This window comes from Conger conger, chromosome 11, assembly GCF_963514075.1.
Source record: "Conger conger chromosome 11, fConCon1.1, whole genome shotgun sequence".
Taxonomy (NCBI): domain Eukaryota; kingdom Metazoa; phylum Chordata; class Actinopteri; order Anguilliformes; family Congridae; genus Conger; species Conger conger.
The window spans coordinates 44,555,550-44,572,399 of record NC_083770.1 but is presented as its reverse complement, the minus strand read 5'-3'; the positions used below and the strand labels follow the sequence as shown (position 1 = coordinate 44,572,399).

The window sequence follows — 16,850 nt, the reverse complement described above, 5'->3', positions numbered from 1 at the left end:
CATTTCTGGTCAGAATGTGGGGCTGCAGTTTGTTTTTGTGTATTACCACAGGTAACATGGACTATGAATTATCTATAATAATACAAGTGGTGTTCGCATTGGAACATGTTTTCATGGTAAAACTAGAATTTACCATGCCGCATTCATTTTTATTATTTTAGGCTGTCATGTATGGAATAATAAAAGTAAATAGGGCCAAGAATGTTGGTGGACCTTAACCCCACTATTCTCCAGAGGGGATTGTCCACTGCTAAGTCTAATCAACTGTCGGTTTGGATAAAGACGTCAGCTAAATAACCGTAATGAAATTGGAAGCACTGGTATACCAGGTAAAAGTAGCCTGTATCTGTGCCTCTGTTTATATACAGCCCACCAAAAAAGCCCTCCCGCCCACTGATAACGCAGGCAGGTGATTTTTGCGAATACAGTAGGTGATTGCACAATCATGTTTGATCACAAGACCAGAGGAATTGTAGCAAAGTCGCAGGCTTAAGAAAAAATGCAACTGGAATTCCCCCCGAACATTTTTTTTTTTCCAACAAACTGCGTTTACTGCGTTCTGCCGTCAGCCCTGTAACCTGTTTCTTTCACACACAAAAATATTCTTCAGGCATTTACAAAATTGAATTATTGGCTGATTAAATTAGAGCAAAATCAGGCTAACTGTTCGGGTAAAGTTGGTAGTTTAACATTCATTATTTATTAAAACGTCTGCAAGTGAACGGAAAGGTTGGCTACTTCCACTCCGTTTCGTAGTAAGGCAATACACAATGTTACGTTGTTGCTATGATCATATTTTCAGAAGCAAAAGGAAAATAAGTAGCTGCCAATATTACTGGACAAGCGAAAAGTTGGCAGGTCTTGCTGAAAATAATCCTATCAAAGGACTGGCCGTGGGTCAGCTCTATCTTTCTATTGTGCTACTAACGTTATATGAGTAAGATTACCTTAGCTGATCCTGGTTCAGCAACAGGACCATATTCACCCGGCGCGTTGACGTCATACCTACTTCCTCCGAGGGCTGGGGGCGTGACGCGAACGTGCCCAAAGAAAAGTTTCTCTGACCGCATTATTTCACGGTGCCGAGCGGAGAGAGTAGTATCTTTTAGTGAGCTCTAAAGATTCAAGAAACTGAAACATATGACTGTTAGGGTTATTGAGAAGTAGTTCGAATTATAAGAATTTTGTTACTAAATCCACGTTAATATACAGCAAGTATGCTGTGAGACAGCGCTGGAATCCTTATTTTCAATTCAGGATGATCGTTTTAAAGTCGGTAAGAAGCCCACCTTCGTTGCATCTATACATTTTATGTTTGTTGTTCCCAATTTTGTCTGAAATTGTCAACAATGTTGTCTGTTGTCCAATGCAAAGCCTCTGTCATATAGGCTAACATTTTAGAATAAACATGTCCTGACGTAAACCAATAAGTATGCTAGGCTACAACCATAGATTAGTCCGGGAAAGTGTTTAATGCTATGCCAGAATTCAGACCATTAGAATATGCCGCCGTTTCAAAATGTTCTGTCAACACGGCCTATCGATGCATGTGAGTCTAACTTTATTCAGAAAACATTTGGTTTTCTTCGCCAACCAAAGGCTTTGCTTGACGAAGACGACCTAGCTAGCCTGTTGCACAATTACTACTTGGGCTACCACATACTCGAAATAATGACGTAGGTAATATACATTTGATTGCCCACAACTGCGTCATAGTGGTTTCACAAGTCATTCACTGAGATCCTTTTGAGACGCATGTTCTGAACTCCTGTCCTCGGGACCGACTTGGCAGAAGGAACTTACACACCTGATTTAATGAACCAGTTTTACCACCAAAAATGCTCATGATTAGTTCAATCAGGTGTGTGAGTTCCTCGTTTCAACAAAAAACCTTCTGGAAAGTGGGTCCCGAGGACTGGAGTTGAGACATTGCTCTAGAACAGTGGTTCCCATACTCGCTCCTGGAATATCCGTCTGTTTGCTGGTTTTCATACCAACCACAACTGCAATCCAATAATCTTAATAAGCTGTTTTTCTTTGTTGTTTTTTTCCTCAATTAGGTGCTTTTTATGTTTAGAGGGATTACTTGCCCTCTTAAACCACGTTTTATCCGATCCATTTGGAAGATAATGCGGAATTCAAAAGCAAATGATAACATGAGGAAACCTGCATTGTGTTGATAAGTTTAAAATGACAAATGAAACATGTGTTCAGCTACCTAATTAGGAGCCTGTTAATTAACCTCAGTCTTTTATTTGTTGCCTCTTCATATGTCATTGTTTGCTGGCATTGTGTGGTTGAAGGTAAATAATCCTACTAAAGATGAAAGACACCTAATTAAGAAAGATTAGCAGCTGGTTAAAATTTTAGATGGCAGTTGTGGTTGGAAGAAAAAGTAGCATGGCATAGGGGTACTCCAGCACCTGTGGGAACCACAGAAACTGCACACACATTTCTGCTGTGCAATTTCTGCTTCAGGGACTTCTGCCTGTGTGCTGTGGCTGTATATAGGCACACGAATTCGGGGAACAAACGGTTTTATGCTACGGGTGGCTCCGTAGGGTGCAGAAATTGTTTTGGGCCTTGGGAGAATGTCTAGTATTTGTAGCAGTTAAATTACCAAATCATCATGAATAAATCAGATATATTTCACTCAATAGATCTGTATTGCTCAAATAGCAAAATAGAAGTAAGGCTGTTTACAGAAGTACAGTAGTGTTTACACAAGTAAAGTTTTCCTTTACTAGTAGTGTACAGATGTTTTCAGTGACAGGGAAGTCCATGCCATTTAGGCCGCACGGCAAGATCCAAAATGTAAATATTGGCATGTTTTGCGGTGGCGGTGTTTTATAGTTTTTATGAATGGATCCACCCCCTCTCCGTAAGGCGTGTCGTTCCATATCATGCATGGCTGTCCAATAATATTCTGTCCAGTCTAGTGTTTCTCTTTAGACGACAAAACTTGCCTTTGAAACCTTTGGGCTGACTAGGCGAAATGGTGGCAACAAGGTTCTGTGTCGTTGAACTGGTCATATGTGGGGAAAGATGGGGTAAATCCGATAATTATTTTAAGTCAAATTGGTTACAGCATCTGGGCGTACACTGAGAGGCAATATTATGGCCTAAAATGGATTAACGCAATGTTGAGGACCTTGATTATTTAATGAGTTTAGTTATTTGCTGATATTAGCTTGTATTCTGTGCTTTGAGGCAGTCCAATGCATGTGGTTGAATTAGTAGTTTAAGACATCATTAGTTGGTTGAAATGAAAACCTCCGTATGCACGGCCCTCCATTGCAATACGTTTAAGAGCACTGCACCAGATGCTTCATTGTTAGAGAGGATAGAGAGGATAGCAGCTAGCTTTTTGATTTAGTCTTTTGCAGTGCGAGAACTGTTTTAAATAATAACATGCAGTATAATGTCTGGAAGGATCATGATACTAAGTCAATGCATGTGGCAATGTGTATCGTTCTGTCCATCAGTTGAATTTTTCCTCTTTAAACCGCATGCAGTGAATTATCAGATAATCTGAGGTGGGTGGGTACATGTTGTGGTGAACGGTTTCACCCACGGTCTGGTTAAGAGGAACCCACACAAAAGCGCCCTGCTGTTCTCATTAAGCTCTTCAGGCAGTGCGGGCCTGGGCATAATGAAAACGTCTTAGTGTTTTTGGGGGGCAGAATTCAAAATCACTGTCTAGGCTGGCGTACCTGTGTCATTGTCATGTTGGACTACACCAGGGGTCACCAACCTTTTTGAAACTGAGAGCTACTTCATGGGTACTGAGTCATACTGAGGGCTACCAGTTTGTTTTGTCACGCGCACAATACTGACCTTTGAACAAGTTTAGGTGAACTCTGACCTACTCTAATCTAAACTTCATGTATAATAAACATATTTTTAAGATATTGTCATTTTTAAATCTATATAAATGCAAGTGTGATAAAAAAAAATAGCAACAGAATAAAATAAAATTTTAGATGCAGCTCACTAGTAAGAAAACGCATGATCCAATTACACTCAGGGGAGAGGCGTGGAGCACTTCACCTACCTAGGGAGTAACATCAGCAGAGATGGAGGAGCAGATAGAGACACGCATCAGCAAAGCACAGGTAGCATTCAAGATAATCAGGCCAATCTGGTTGTCCAAGCAACTCTCCAACAACACCAAGCTACGGATCTTCAATACCAATGTGAAGACTGTCCTGCTCTACGGCTCTGAAACGTGGAAGACTACCGAGGGCCTCACAAGCAAGATCCAGGTGTTTGTCAACAAATACCTGCGCTACATCCTCAAGCTGTGGTGGCCCATCAAAGCCACAAATGAAGAGCTGTGGAGGATGACAATACCAGGAGAGCATAGCTACCACCATCAAAAGGAGAAAGTGGAACTGGATAGGACATACCCTTAGGTAAATAAATAAATCACCAGACAGGCCTTGGACTACAACCCGCAGGGGAAGAGGAAAGCCGGTAGGCCGAGAAACACCTGGAGACGTTCCACACTCGAAGACCTGAAGAACATTGGAGTGAGCTGGCAGGAAGCTAAGGCCCTGGCCCAGAAGAGAGTGAGATGCAGAGCTCTGGTGGATGCCCTATCCCCCTCAACGGGGTAAAGAGGAAGTCAAGTCACTAGTGAGTTGTACTATTTTTAGAACAGCCCTGCGGGCGACTCATGTGGTCATTGGGGGCGACCTGGTGCCCACGGGCACCGTGTTGGTGACCCCTGGACTACACAATCATGCTTCCGAACTACAGTAATGGTGGAATTCTGGGTGGACGCATGCAGCCGACAGCACACTCCTCCTCTGAGTCCCTGGTATTCCACTTAATATGAAGATATTACGCTGATGAGAACAAATAGCCTACTATGTGACATGAATTGTATACGTTGGTGTAGGTTGTGTACTGATGTTGAACTGATACTGGATTGGTAGATTGTGGTTATGTTCTCAGTTCATATGATACTGTGGTTATGTACAATATGACATGTTCTGAGGTCATTTGGAATATTTTAAAAAAAGCATATTAATACACATCACAACATGGTTTACTTATTTTAGAAAGTAATGGTTTACTTTTTACTTAGAAAGATAATTTCTCATTCCTAGTGGGGACCTCTTTTTAGTTCACACTCAGCTTCACGCTGGTGACAAAGCAGGCTTGGACGGCCTACATTTTTCTAAGACCACAAACAATAGATATGAAACCAGATGCCATATGATATCAAATTGTCTTTGGCTATTGTTCAGACCCTTGGATTAAATTGGCTGTATATATTACCTTTTTTCTACCAAGACATATTGTCTTTAAAGGGTTATTAATCTCGCACACAATGCCTTTGGGCAGTACAAACCATGCAATATGGCTTATGTTACTGTATGTTCTCACTATTTGTATGCTATGACCTGTAGTTTTTGTAGATTCCTGTTGTGGTGTTTTGTTTAAGTATAACCTAATCTTAAAGAAGAGCGTGTTTTGTAAATGGTGAATAAGGAAACATTAATGGTATGAACTGATGTTGCTGTTTACCCCAAACATGGATAGAACATTCCTCTTGGGACTTTCATTGTTTTCGAGTTTCCTGTTTTCTACAGAGACGTAGCCTTTGAATTTCACTGTGCAATGCTGAAGTAGCTTACTAGTTCTAGGCATGCATTATAGCTTTTCAGCAGTTTCCTGGTGAAAGGGTTGTTTCTTTAAAGACTGTTAGAACTGTTTTAAAGTAAATACTTATGATGCTTATATTAGACTGTATTATATATTTGACAGATGCGATTAATAGGGACATGTAACAGCATGTTTATGGCGAATGCTTTTGATGAATGTTTCTGCCACATCATCTGAATACAATATAATATAATCTAATACTTGTAATGCCCAATAATTAGATTACAGTACAGATTTATGTTTTATGTTTTTGTCTGAAAAGGGCAAGTAACATATATAATTTCTTAAATAGAGAGGACAGTCCACCATCCTTTTTGTATTTTTTCACTTCGTGTTCAGTAGTTGGGTAGGAGAGCAGATAGAGATGGGTTCACAGTGCAGGAAGTGCTTTGCTCAGGAGTTAAGCCTTCAGACTCATGGGCCCTGTGGAAATATTCTCCATTTAACCCTTTCGGTCCCGTGTGGCAATCAAAATGTACTACTGTATTATTGTTTTGAGCTCCTCTCAAAGCCCTACTAAATGTTCTCAACTTTCTTCGTTTTCTCAACCAAAGCCAAAACCCGCTGGGATTTGGTTTGGTCTGGGACCGAGAGGACCCAGGCCATAAAAGAACTTCAGAGTGGCCTTCTATGTGGATTTGTTGTGAAGAGCTATATATAACTATAATTTTGAAATCTAGGAATGATCTGTCTAAGGTTTTCTTTAATTGACTAGCGTTGTACTTAGTTATTGTCCAAACTGAATCTCATTTGTCCGAATACCTTTCATGGAATAATCAAACTGAAAGGATTTTGTGGTTGTGTATATTCTGACGGTTCCTTAATGGTGCCCCATGGGTAAACAGGATTTCTGAATTGGGAGTGTCGTATGTCAGTGTGATGAGTCAGAAGCAGTGAAATGTTGTGAGAGGGGAAATGATATCAGTTAACTGCACTTTCCAACGCACCGCTCCTGGCTAGAAGATAGGCGGTGGTACAGTGGTGGCTGTGATAAGGACACTGATAGGGAGCACTGAAGGAACTGCATATTGTGACAATGTTTAAAACTTTATTGTATAATCTATGCTGTACTATAACTGGAAGTGAAAGGGCACAGTTGGTGGACTAACTCGTTTTTGTTGTAATATTAGTACTTTGTTGTAGGTGTAATGAAGCTGCAATGCATTAGGCTTGGCTAAGTACACTCAGTTTAAAAGTAAACGTGTAATATTTAATCCAACAAGGTGGCCTTATTGCCTTTTTAATTTAACCAGGGCCAAGTGGGAATGGTACCTTGAAAAATATATAAATCTAATGGAAAAAATCAATCTATGGAAATGCAATACTGTGCTTATTTGTTCAACATGGTATGCGTTTCATTACTGACTGCCTTATAGACTACTAATTAACCTACTGAAGTATGTGGCAATAACACTGTAGCTCCCTGGTTTTTACCTCTCATAAAAGTCTTATTTTAGATGTTTGCTGTCTTCAGTACATGTTAATAATTGCCTTCAGTATGAAACTGGAAGTCGCCCTGTGGGCTTGTTTGGATAAATCTGAATGGTGTGACTGTGTTTGACATTCCATTGGCTCGAGCGTTCCAACGCGTCGTGTCTGGAAAGTATGACATCTACCGTCAGCCTTCCCCCATAGTCCAGGAAACTCCCTTAGATGTCGCAACACATTGCTGTTTTCCAGAGCCTACCATTGGAGACATGGCGGTAAAGGTTATGAAAAGTCATTCAACAGGTATTTGCGGGACATATCTTAGTTTTAGCGACTGTGGCAAAAGATGTGATGGTTGCTCAAGATCATTAAAATTTTTTATTTTTTTTTACTGTGCTTTTGCAGATGTTTACATCAGATGTTTTGCATTAAGGGTTGTGATTGCAGGCACACCACTGGTCATGGGAAAGCTTGCCTCTGTGTGTGCACTCCTAATTGAGGTTGAATTTGTTGCCAGGTTCCCTTTTTCGTCTTTGCCTTCCTCCTTGCGGAGGCTGTGAAATCGGGTGTGAGAACGGCACGATCTGCAAACCGGATGAGGCTAACCCGACAGATATCATGCTATGACGATTTTGAGTACCCCACCGTTAACCACTGCTGTCAAAGGTGTGAAGCTGGTAAGAGAATGACGGTCTGCCTCCCCCTTGAAGTGGTGTACTTCTGTTTGTTGAGGCAAGCAGGGGTTTAAATGCGATATACACTCACCGAGCACTTTATTAGGAACATTTTTACTTTGTTACACCTACTTTATTAATACGATTATCCAATCGGCCAATTGTGGCAGCAGTGCTATGCATACAATCATGTAGGTACGGGTCAGGAGCTTCAGTTAATGTTCACATCAACCATCAGAATGGGGAAGAAATGTGATCCAAGTGACTTTGACCGTGGAATGATTGTTGGTGGCAGACAGTGTGATTTGAGTATCTCAGAAACTGCTGATCTCCTGGGATTTTCATGCACACTAGTCTCTGGAGTTTGCAAAGAATGGTGAAAAAAAAAATCCAGTGAGCAGCAGTTCTGCAGACAGAAATGAGAGATGTCAGAGGAGAATGGCCAGACTGGTCAAAGCTGACAGGAAGGTGACAGTAACACAAATAACCACACATTACAACAGTGGTATGCAGAATAGCATCTCTGAATACATCATAACTCTCAGTGGATATGCTACAGCAGTAGAAGTCTAACATTTTAAGTCTAACAAATACCTAATAAAGTGCTAGTGAGTGTATATGCCCTTATTTCATGGCTTTCATAGAGTATATTTTACTTTCGGTCAAAGAAAGACAAGAAAACAAAATCGCCAGAAAAGTACACATCTTAATAGAGTATTCTGAAAGCATTCTGTTTGTTTTGGTTTTTTTTCCCCCTCAGGTCAGTATGTTAAAAAGGCCTGTGAAAGAGCTGGAGAGAAAGGCATCTGTGAGCCCTGTCCAAGCGATACGTACACGGAGCACCGGAACGGACTGGATCGATGTCTCCAGTGCACAAAATGCCATGAAGGTAGTGCCCTGTCCTTCACCTGAGTGAGCAAGCACGTAGGCCCCAGAGCCCTCGGAGTTCTTCATTTTCGCACACAACCTGCAAATTAGTCACAAAAAGGTTGAGATACTTTAGGCTACCTTTAATCCCAAATTTTAAAAATGGCAGGTGCAGGTCTCTCCAGCACCCACGCACACAAAAGCTTGAGCTTGCTAATAATAATGTCCTCCTAAAGAAATTGCAGTCTAAAAATAGTTTTCACTGTCAAAAGTTTCAATTTGTGGTATTAATAACCCTGTAGTTCATTGTTTTTAACCATCTTAAGTTGTTTCTAAGTATAAATAATTGTCATTGCGAGATTGGCACTGTATGTACAGTATGGTTTAATTGCAATTCTTTCTGTCCACAGACAAGGTGGCTACACAGGCTTGCACCAGCACCAAGAACACAGAGTGCCAGTGTAAAACGGGCTCATTCTGTGAGAAGGAACAGGCATGTGAAGTGTGCAAGAAGTGCAAGAAGTAAGGAATAAAGCACCATGTCTGTACCTATGTACATAACCCTTCACTGCCACTGCACCTACCCCAATGTAGTCTACCTCACATACATGTTGTGGGTTCGTCTATATACCTATATTTGGCAGCACTGTAAATGAAACCCTTCAAATTTGTTATCGTACTGCTTTGACACGTGAAAAGATCTGCAAAGGGGTGCACCAGCGGCATGGCTGGATTGTGCTGCACTCTTCTCTTTTTAATGGTTCCTGAGTGTCCAGTGGAGGCTGGCTGGTAACCCCTGTGATTGTCATCGTGTCCCAGGTGTAAAGACGGTGAGGAGGTGATGACAAACTGCACCATCACGTCCAACACTAAGTGCCGCCCGAAGCCACCCTCACCTGCCTCCAGTCACGCATCTCAAGGTAGAGCAGGGGACCACCTGTGGGTCTGTCAGAATGAATGCGCCTTAAGGAAAACACTTCAGAACACATCTTCTCTAGTTTTCATGACATTGGTGACTATATTTGGAGTGGGGTATGGGGGGTTGGTGATCCTAATTGGTGGTTTCTGAGGATAAATTGGGATTAAGTTTTTTTTTTTTTGCTGAAATGTTTATTTGATCCAGATTCATTTGAACAGTTAGATTTGCTGTAGCCTGATGAGAGCAAAGTGTAGCATTTTGTAAAAACCAATGGTGAGATTCAGGAAATATTGATTTCTGTTGGCTCTAAACCTGAAAAAATAATTTGAAGGTCTAAAAACTAAAAACAAAACTATTTTACAATAAAGATGTTGTTTTGATCTGTTTCTATTTCTTGCAGTGGCTATTCCTGTTGTGTTTGTGCTTCTGCTTTTGATTGCCCTGGCCATTGTTTGGTACTGCTGCTGTTGGAAGAAAAAAGCCACAGGTGAGAAGTCCCGGCTGTTAAATGACATCTACTCTACCTTTGACATTATTGTACATTGCACATCCTGTTTGAATGTATGTGTGAAATGTGATGAAGGGCAATTTCACTTACTGTGGAAGCATACACATTACATTGAATGCAATATGTTCCATTTGTGTAGTGTTTAGATTCAATAGCTGCTCTACTATATTACTGTGATTATCTGACACAATTGAAGGGTCTTTTCTCAAAGGATAAGGTTGGCATGAGTTTATATTCTTATAATGTACATATCCTTTGAAAAGACCAAACGCCTACAATGAATAGCCAATATAGCCAAAAAATTTGCTCCATTTTGAAGTACATTTTTTGAAAAACTACATTGTTCATGTTTTCCATGTTATGTTTTCCGAAAAGAAAAAAATGTCTGAGTTGTATTTAATGATCTTTTAGATTTCAAAAGCCATCAATTTGAATGAATGGCTTCCTTGTTGAGCGCTAAGTGGGGTAGAAGAATGTCTTTGAGAGTCGGATATGTTGAAAATAATAAAAATATAAAATTACACTTGAACTATAATTTTAATATTCAACATATTGCAGCCATGTAAAGTAATTATTTACAAGTATCCTGAAAGATTTTGGTAAATATTTAATACATTTTTGCTTATATAAAATATAAACCAGGGTTTTATTCCATTAAAAATCTCCCTCCATACAAATTCCATCCATTCCATTCCTTTTCCAGGTCCTTGTGTTGATAAGAGATTTAGAATGATGTAATTCTATTTTTCAATGGATGTTCCCCTAACCTTGAGGCATATGTGGTAATCTCTACTCTTTTCCCTGTAGCAGAGAGCCACAGTGGGTCTGGTGAAGACGTGGAGATCACTGTGGTATGTTGTCTGTTCCCATTCTTTTACTTAAAGGAGCCCCCAGTCCTAGTCCTAAACTATATACACAGATCCTGGATCCTGCTTCACACTAAACTAGCACTTGGCGCTCATTTATCATTTACCATTTAAACTATTAAACACCCAACCAATCAAATAAGCTGCTGCCAGGTCTAGAAATGCTCGGCCACGCCCAGTCAGATTTCTCTGATACAAGTCGATTAGTATAGTATGGTACTCTCATTTGAGTCTCATTTGATTACAGATGTACCGTTAGATGTCGTTAGATGAGGACTATTTGTCACTGCTTCTGTTGCATCATTTGCCGTACTGGGTACACCACACCCAGAGGAAGTTTAGAAATCCACATTTCGCATCACACGGATGAATTGCGGTGAATAGAAAAGTTGCATCATTTGAATAATTTTATAACTTTAACTCTTCTAGTGGCGGCAGTGTGACCTTCAAACAAAAGTACCCACACTGCCAAGGAAAATGGCTGCAAAATGCTACCATTTATTCACAGCCTGGACCTTGCAATTCTGCCTCTTAAATCTGACAAGGCATAAAATGCACTTTTCTGTCTTTTTAAAGTGCGTCATTCCTATAATATACACATGTGTTGCCATTTGTTGAGACTTTTATCCAGAGTGGCTTTGCAAAGCAAATCCTTCAGTTGTGATTAATGAAGGGGGGCATCACTCAAGCTCTCTGTTCTAGTGGCAGAGGGGAAGGCGGTAGCGTAGTGGTGAAGGTAAATGACTGGGACGTGCAAGGTCGGTGGTTCTAATCCCGGTGAAGCCACAATAAGATCCGCAAAGCCGTTGGGCCCTTGAGCAAGGCCCTTAACCCTGCATTGCTCCGGGGGGGGGATTGTCTCCTGCTTAGTCTAATCAACTGTATGTTCCTCTGGATAAGAGCGTCTGCCAAATGCCAATAATGTAAATAATGGAAGAAATGATTCCTGAACCGGGCTGCTTTTGTGTTGGCCAGGTCTTCAGAGAGCCAGGGTTACACTGCCATAGGGACTTTTCCAGGGCTACACTGCCATAGGGACTTTTCCAGGGCTACACTGCCAGTTTTTCTACGGATACACGTAGATGCCGTTAGTAGATGAGAAAGGGGGTTGGGAAAGGAATGGCTTTTGTTCAGTTGGTGGTGTTTGTGACTTGCGTCTCCCAGGAGGAAGACGACAAACTGACGGTGGAGAGGCAGAACAGACAGAACGCAGGACTGGAGGAGCCGGGGCAGGAGCTGGAGCCCTTCCTGCCGCACGTTATGTTGGTGGGTCCCAAGCCTTCTCCCGGGGAGGACGACGACAATGGCCTGGGGGACAGCCTCCCCAACACCACCACCTCCTCCCAAAGCAGTCTGAGCACTCCGCCCGTAGCCCCCCAGCCCAGCCCCAAGACCCCAAGGCAGCCGGCAGCTAGGGTGAGAGCAGTTCACAGGACACAGCAACCCTCCCTTCATCCGCCATTTTAGGCCTTCTCCCGCCCCCTCCCCAGCTCCACAGAGCCGTGGTGACCATTCCCTCTTTCTTTTCCCTAATGGCTTTGGGGTTCTGTTCTCCTGTATTCTCCTCTCATCTGCATGGCTGAGTGGCTTATTCCTTGTTACCAAATTGAACGTGGCCTTTGAAGAAATTCACCCTTGATTGCATTTCAATCACAGGAATGAGTGAAACGGCCACTGCTCTCTAAAACGGTCCTTGGAGGCGAGTACAATTTGACAGAATTGAAAGCGGTGGTGAATGATATTGCATTTTCCGCTACGGGTAACGGAGAGCGTGCAGAGGGCATCATTCAGCTTCATTCATCGCCTGTGGCAGTAGAGAAGGGCTATCATTTAGTGTCGCATATTGTGTTGCAATGGTAATGTCGAGTAAAGTTACATTACATTACTGTTGAACTGTGTATATATTTCATTGTCACATTTTGTATCTTATTCCTTTGTGTCTATCTTTGACAGGAGGATGGCTCTTGTAGAAGACTTATTCCTGTCAATGGTAAGCAAACTGCTTCCCTAAACTTGGGTTAGAATTTTGTGGTTGGGATATTAAATGTGGACTATATCAGCATCAGTTTTAATGGAGGGCCTGAACTTATTTTATACAAGCAGCCTTGTGTACAAAAACCTTGTGAAATGGCTAATATACTGTTTTTTTCCCCCCTCCTGCAGGTGAAGACTCTTTGATGAAATCCTTTGATATTATTGAAAAGAACCTGGACTGCAACCTTCGCAACAAGTTCTTCAGACGTATCGGATTAAGTGACAATGACATAAACGATCCAATTTTGTCTTCTCATGGGGATAGAGTGTATAAACTCCTTAAGTTGTGGATGGAAAAGCAGGGACTGAAAGCGGATATAAATGACCTCATTCACACATTGCTGGAGCTTCATCAAAAGTTGTCTGCGGAAACTGTTATTCAAGAAGTCATTGAGCGTGGGTTTTATACATTTGAGGATGAGAGCGGTTGATGTGCCTTCAACATCGCTATAATAGAATTTAAACGATGAGAATGATTTAAAAAACGCCTGTCTGAAGTGGGGCATCACCTTGTCTCTATGTTCATCTTACAAGCAGGGTCGTATATTTGCATTTCCAGCATCTGAGTATGCAGTGTTTGTGTGCATCTCCCTATCGTGAATTGGGCAGAAGAGCCAGGATTAACACTGAGTTTAAATGGTGTCAGAATGTCCCTGAACAAATCTCTGTCCTGAACATACTTGATTTCCCTCCAAGTGTGTGAACACTCAAAAATCTGAAGATAAAGATGCGGATATGTACATAGTTTTTGTGTGCATCTGAATTCTCTCTTCTGGAATGAAGGATGGCAGAACGCTGTTGTACGACTGGATTGCATTCACTATTTTTCCAGAGCCATGCGTTTGTGAATGTTGTACTTATTATGAATAGTACACCCTTTTCTTTTCATGCAGTGGTATACAAAACTGGAGAATGGCTTCTTGTCACGTTGAAAATGTCGGCAGACTGAATTGTCAGTGCTTAAACAAAGCAGAACAGAAGCCAGATTGTGACCGGCACAGAAACTGAACCCGCTCCTGTGGCAGAGGTGCTGTACTCCTCCCAGTAGGGAGATCTCTGAAAAGGGCTGTGGAGATACTGTGTCCTTGTTTCCAAAGTTTCTTTGGCTGGTAGAAGGTATCGTATTGTTGGCACCCATTCAACGCACAAGGACAATCCTTTTTCCTCTCCCCTATGACCATTGAGGGAGAATAATAAGAGTTTTATCTCTTATATGAGGATGTTAGTCCAGACAGCACTGGGCTTTACTCAGGTCTATTGGTCCTTGTTTGTTGAAGGTGTCAGACTGGTGTATTTGACAGCTTATTTACAAACAAAATTACACTGGTGTCTATGAATTGTTGAACTACTCAGTTTACTGATGAATTATTTTCACTTTTCAGTAAATGATGACGGAAATGATAATAGAAACACAACAAGAAACAACAGTTCTGTAACTCTTATCTGCCATTATTGCATTTTGGCCACGTATGTTAGCTAACAGACATGATCAACTTTAATCACGCTGAGCCATAAGTGTTCTGTATGCACAGGTGTGATTAAGGTAAAATGCTGTTTTAAGGGGAAATCAGGCTGTATGAACAAAAACAATGTAAATGGGACCATAAAATGACGACGGTTTCATTTTTGTTTTGTTGTGTTGTTTAGCCCCCAAATCGGACTGCAAGTAGGTGCATGCGTGATCAGCTGAACGGCAATGTAAGCGTGCTATCCAGTGTTGTGCTCATGGAAGTATTTTCTTTATTTTGAGAACCAGCTTGTATAATTGTATAGAGTTGTATAGAGTATGTTGAGGTTTTTTGTACTTATTTTTGTACTGCTTTTCAATTAATTTTTTTAATGGATATTGCCTTCTTTTGAACATTGTCTTAGAAATATTTATGTACACCTTATTAAATTATTTATTTATTGTTTTTGAATAGCTAATTATGAGATGTAAAAATGTCTTAAGACTTTCAGTATCCATTTGAAAATAAAATTGTTCATATTTGCACAGATGCTGATTCTGTTTGATCTGGCTGTCCGCTAAAATGAAATTAGCTTGAACGCAATTTGTACTGAATGTCCAGGTGATTGTCAAATGTAACTGGGCCGTTAGGTGGAAATATCAGTATGTCCATGTATGCTGTATGAAAGACATGCAACATGCATTTAGGGACTTTCTATGTTGAGTTTAAAAATAGCTGTAAGTGGCTATGCTGCCATTGTTGCACTGCGGTTGCTACTTTAGCTGAACCTACTTGAAGAGCTTTCACTAAAATGCTGGCACAATGAATGCCCTGGTCATCATCAGTAGTCTCTCTTTGTACCCTGATGATCATGTGACTGCGAGCAACCACTCCTGCTAATCCACCAGCAGGAGCTGAAGCCTCTTAAAATGAAATGTACTTCCAACCTTTTTAATTTAACCAAAGCCAGGGCCAAAGTGGAAGGGGTACCTTGAAAAACATAAATGTAATGGTAAAAATCAATATACAGTGCATCCGGAAAGTATTTTCCAACATTTTGTTGTTAGCCTTATTCCAAAATGGAATAAATTCAATTTTTTCCTCAAAATTCTACACACAACACCCCATAATGACAACATGAAAGAAGTTTTTTTTGAAAAACTTCTTTCATGTTGTCATACAGGCCTGAATTTGAATGGTGTGTAGAATTTTGAGGAAAAAATGAATTCATTCCATTTTGGAATAAGGCTGTTACATAACAGAATGTGGGAAAAGTGAAGCGCTATGAATACTTTCCAGATGCACTGTATTTATGGAAATGCAATACTGTGCTTATTTGTTCCACATGGTATGCATTTCATTCCTGACTGCCTTATAGACTACTTAATTAACCTAATGTAGTATGTGGTAATAACACTCTAGCTCCCTGGTTTATTAGCTCTCATGAAATTCTTATTTTAGATCTGTTTGCTATCTAATCCATCTATCCAACAGAAGGAGCTGAAGCCTCTAAATGAGATGTACTTCAATTTACACTACCAGTTGGAAAAGAACCAGCGACCTTTAACAATTGACAGGTGTGACCATCTTAAACATGAACATGGTATCATATCTTTTTCCATTAATGTTTAAGTGAGGATAATTTCCATTTCATTCTTCTAGAGGGGGATAGTTTGTTTTTAGGCCAAGTACAAAACGACCCAGAGACCTAGCAATTTCACAGAGGACGAGAAGTATTCCAGTCAACAGAATGTCCTTCATGTATTCCCCCACCAAGACTTTCAATGAGGGTTCTTGTTCCTGAATAGTAAAGACCAATCAAAGTTTTATAAAATGTTTTTTTTTTTTTTTTTACACAGTAATGTATTTATTTAAACACGATTTAAATAGGATTATTCTACAGCACATGGTAGGTTTACCACAAAGAAAAACAGACACTATACATTGGTTTATTTACTTCCATTTACATATATCTAACCAAACGTATGTATACACAGTGCTTGAAAAACAACATACCATACAACCCTGCTAATTCCAAGCAGGAAGGACTAACTCCCTTAACTGTGAAGAAATATAACCCTGATAAATTCTGGATTGACTTCCAGTATTTAATTCTCGTCAGCAAAGCACAGACTATTTCCTCTCAAAAATATTACACTTTGCTCTCTTTCTTTACTCCCCCAACACACACACACACACATACTGTACATATAATTAGTGTCGTTTTATTATGAAAATTTTTCCTCCACGATCGGGCTGAGCATGTCCAATTCCCACCTTAATATGGAATATCTAATTGATTATGTGTAGGCATGTTCACGTTCACGCGCCATCTCCACTGCCAATTCAGCCGAGAGAAGACTTCTGCAGTTCTTCTCTGAGAAACACCACACACTGGGATTGTGCTTCCTTCCCCATACTACAGCTTGTTTC

The 16,850-nt window shown here is 40.6% G+C and overlaps 1 protein-coding gene across 4 annotated transcripts; it reads left to right on the top strand.

Annotated features, from left to right (window-relative positions):
- Positions 1 to 1,060: 1,060 nt before the first annotated feature.
- Positions 1,061 to 14,964, top strand: LOC133140381 (tumor necrosis factor receptor superfamily member 10B-like). Of its 4 annotated transcripts, none has more exons than XM_061260294.1 (10): positions 1,061 to 1,276; positions 7,619 to 7,778; positions 8,536 to 8,664; positions 9,053 to 9,164; positions 9,462 to 9,562; positions 9,962 to 10,048; positions 10,877 to 10,920; positions 12,100 to 12,351; positions 12,889 to 12,925; positions 13,099 to 14,964. In XM_061260294.1, the coding sequence occupies exons 1-10, from the start codon at positions 1,259 to 1,261 to the stop codon at positions 13,398 to 13,400; spliced, it is 1,242 nt and encodes a 413-aa protein (XP_061116278.1). In that variant the 5' UTR covers positions 1,061 to 1,258; the 3' UTR covers positions 13,401 to 14,964. The 4 variants fall into 4 exon arrangements, with proteins under 4 accessions (XP_061116278.1, XP_061116277.1, XP_061116279.1 ...); XM_061260293.1 differs by lacking the exon at positions 1,061 to 1,276 and adding an exon at positions 4,448 to 4,638 and having other exon boundaries at positions 10,880 to 10,920; XM_061260295.1 differs by lacking the exon at positions 1,061 to 1,276 and adding an exon at positions 4,449 to 4,638 and having other exon boundaries at positions 12,100 to 12,201.
- The last annotated feature ends 1,886 nt before the right edge of the window (positions 14,965 to 16,850 follow it).

Excerpts from the sequence above, each read along its gene's own strand:
- LOC133140381 (XM_061260292.1), top strand. The coding sequence starts at position 4,594 with ATGCCCTATCCCCCTCAACGGGGTAAAGAGGAAGTCAAGTCACTA. Across the intron at positions 8,665-9,052 it reads GTGCACAAAATGCCATGAAG|ACAAGGTGGCTACACAGGCT; the intron begins GTAGTGCCCTGT and ends TTCTGTCCACAG. Across the intron at positions 12,352-12,888 it reads CAAGGCAGCCGGCAGCTAGG|GAGGATGGCTCTTGTAGAAG; the intron begins GTGAGAGCAGTT and ends TATCTTTGACAG.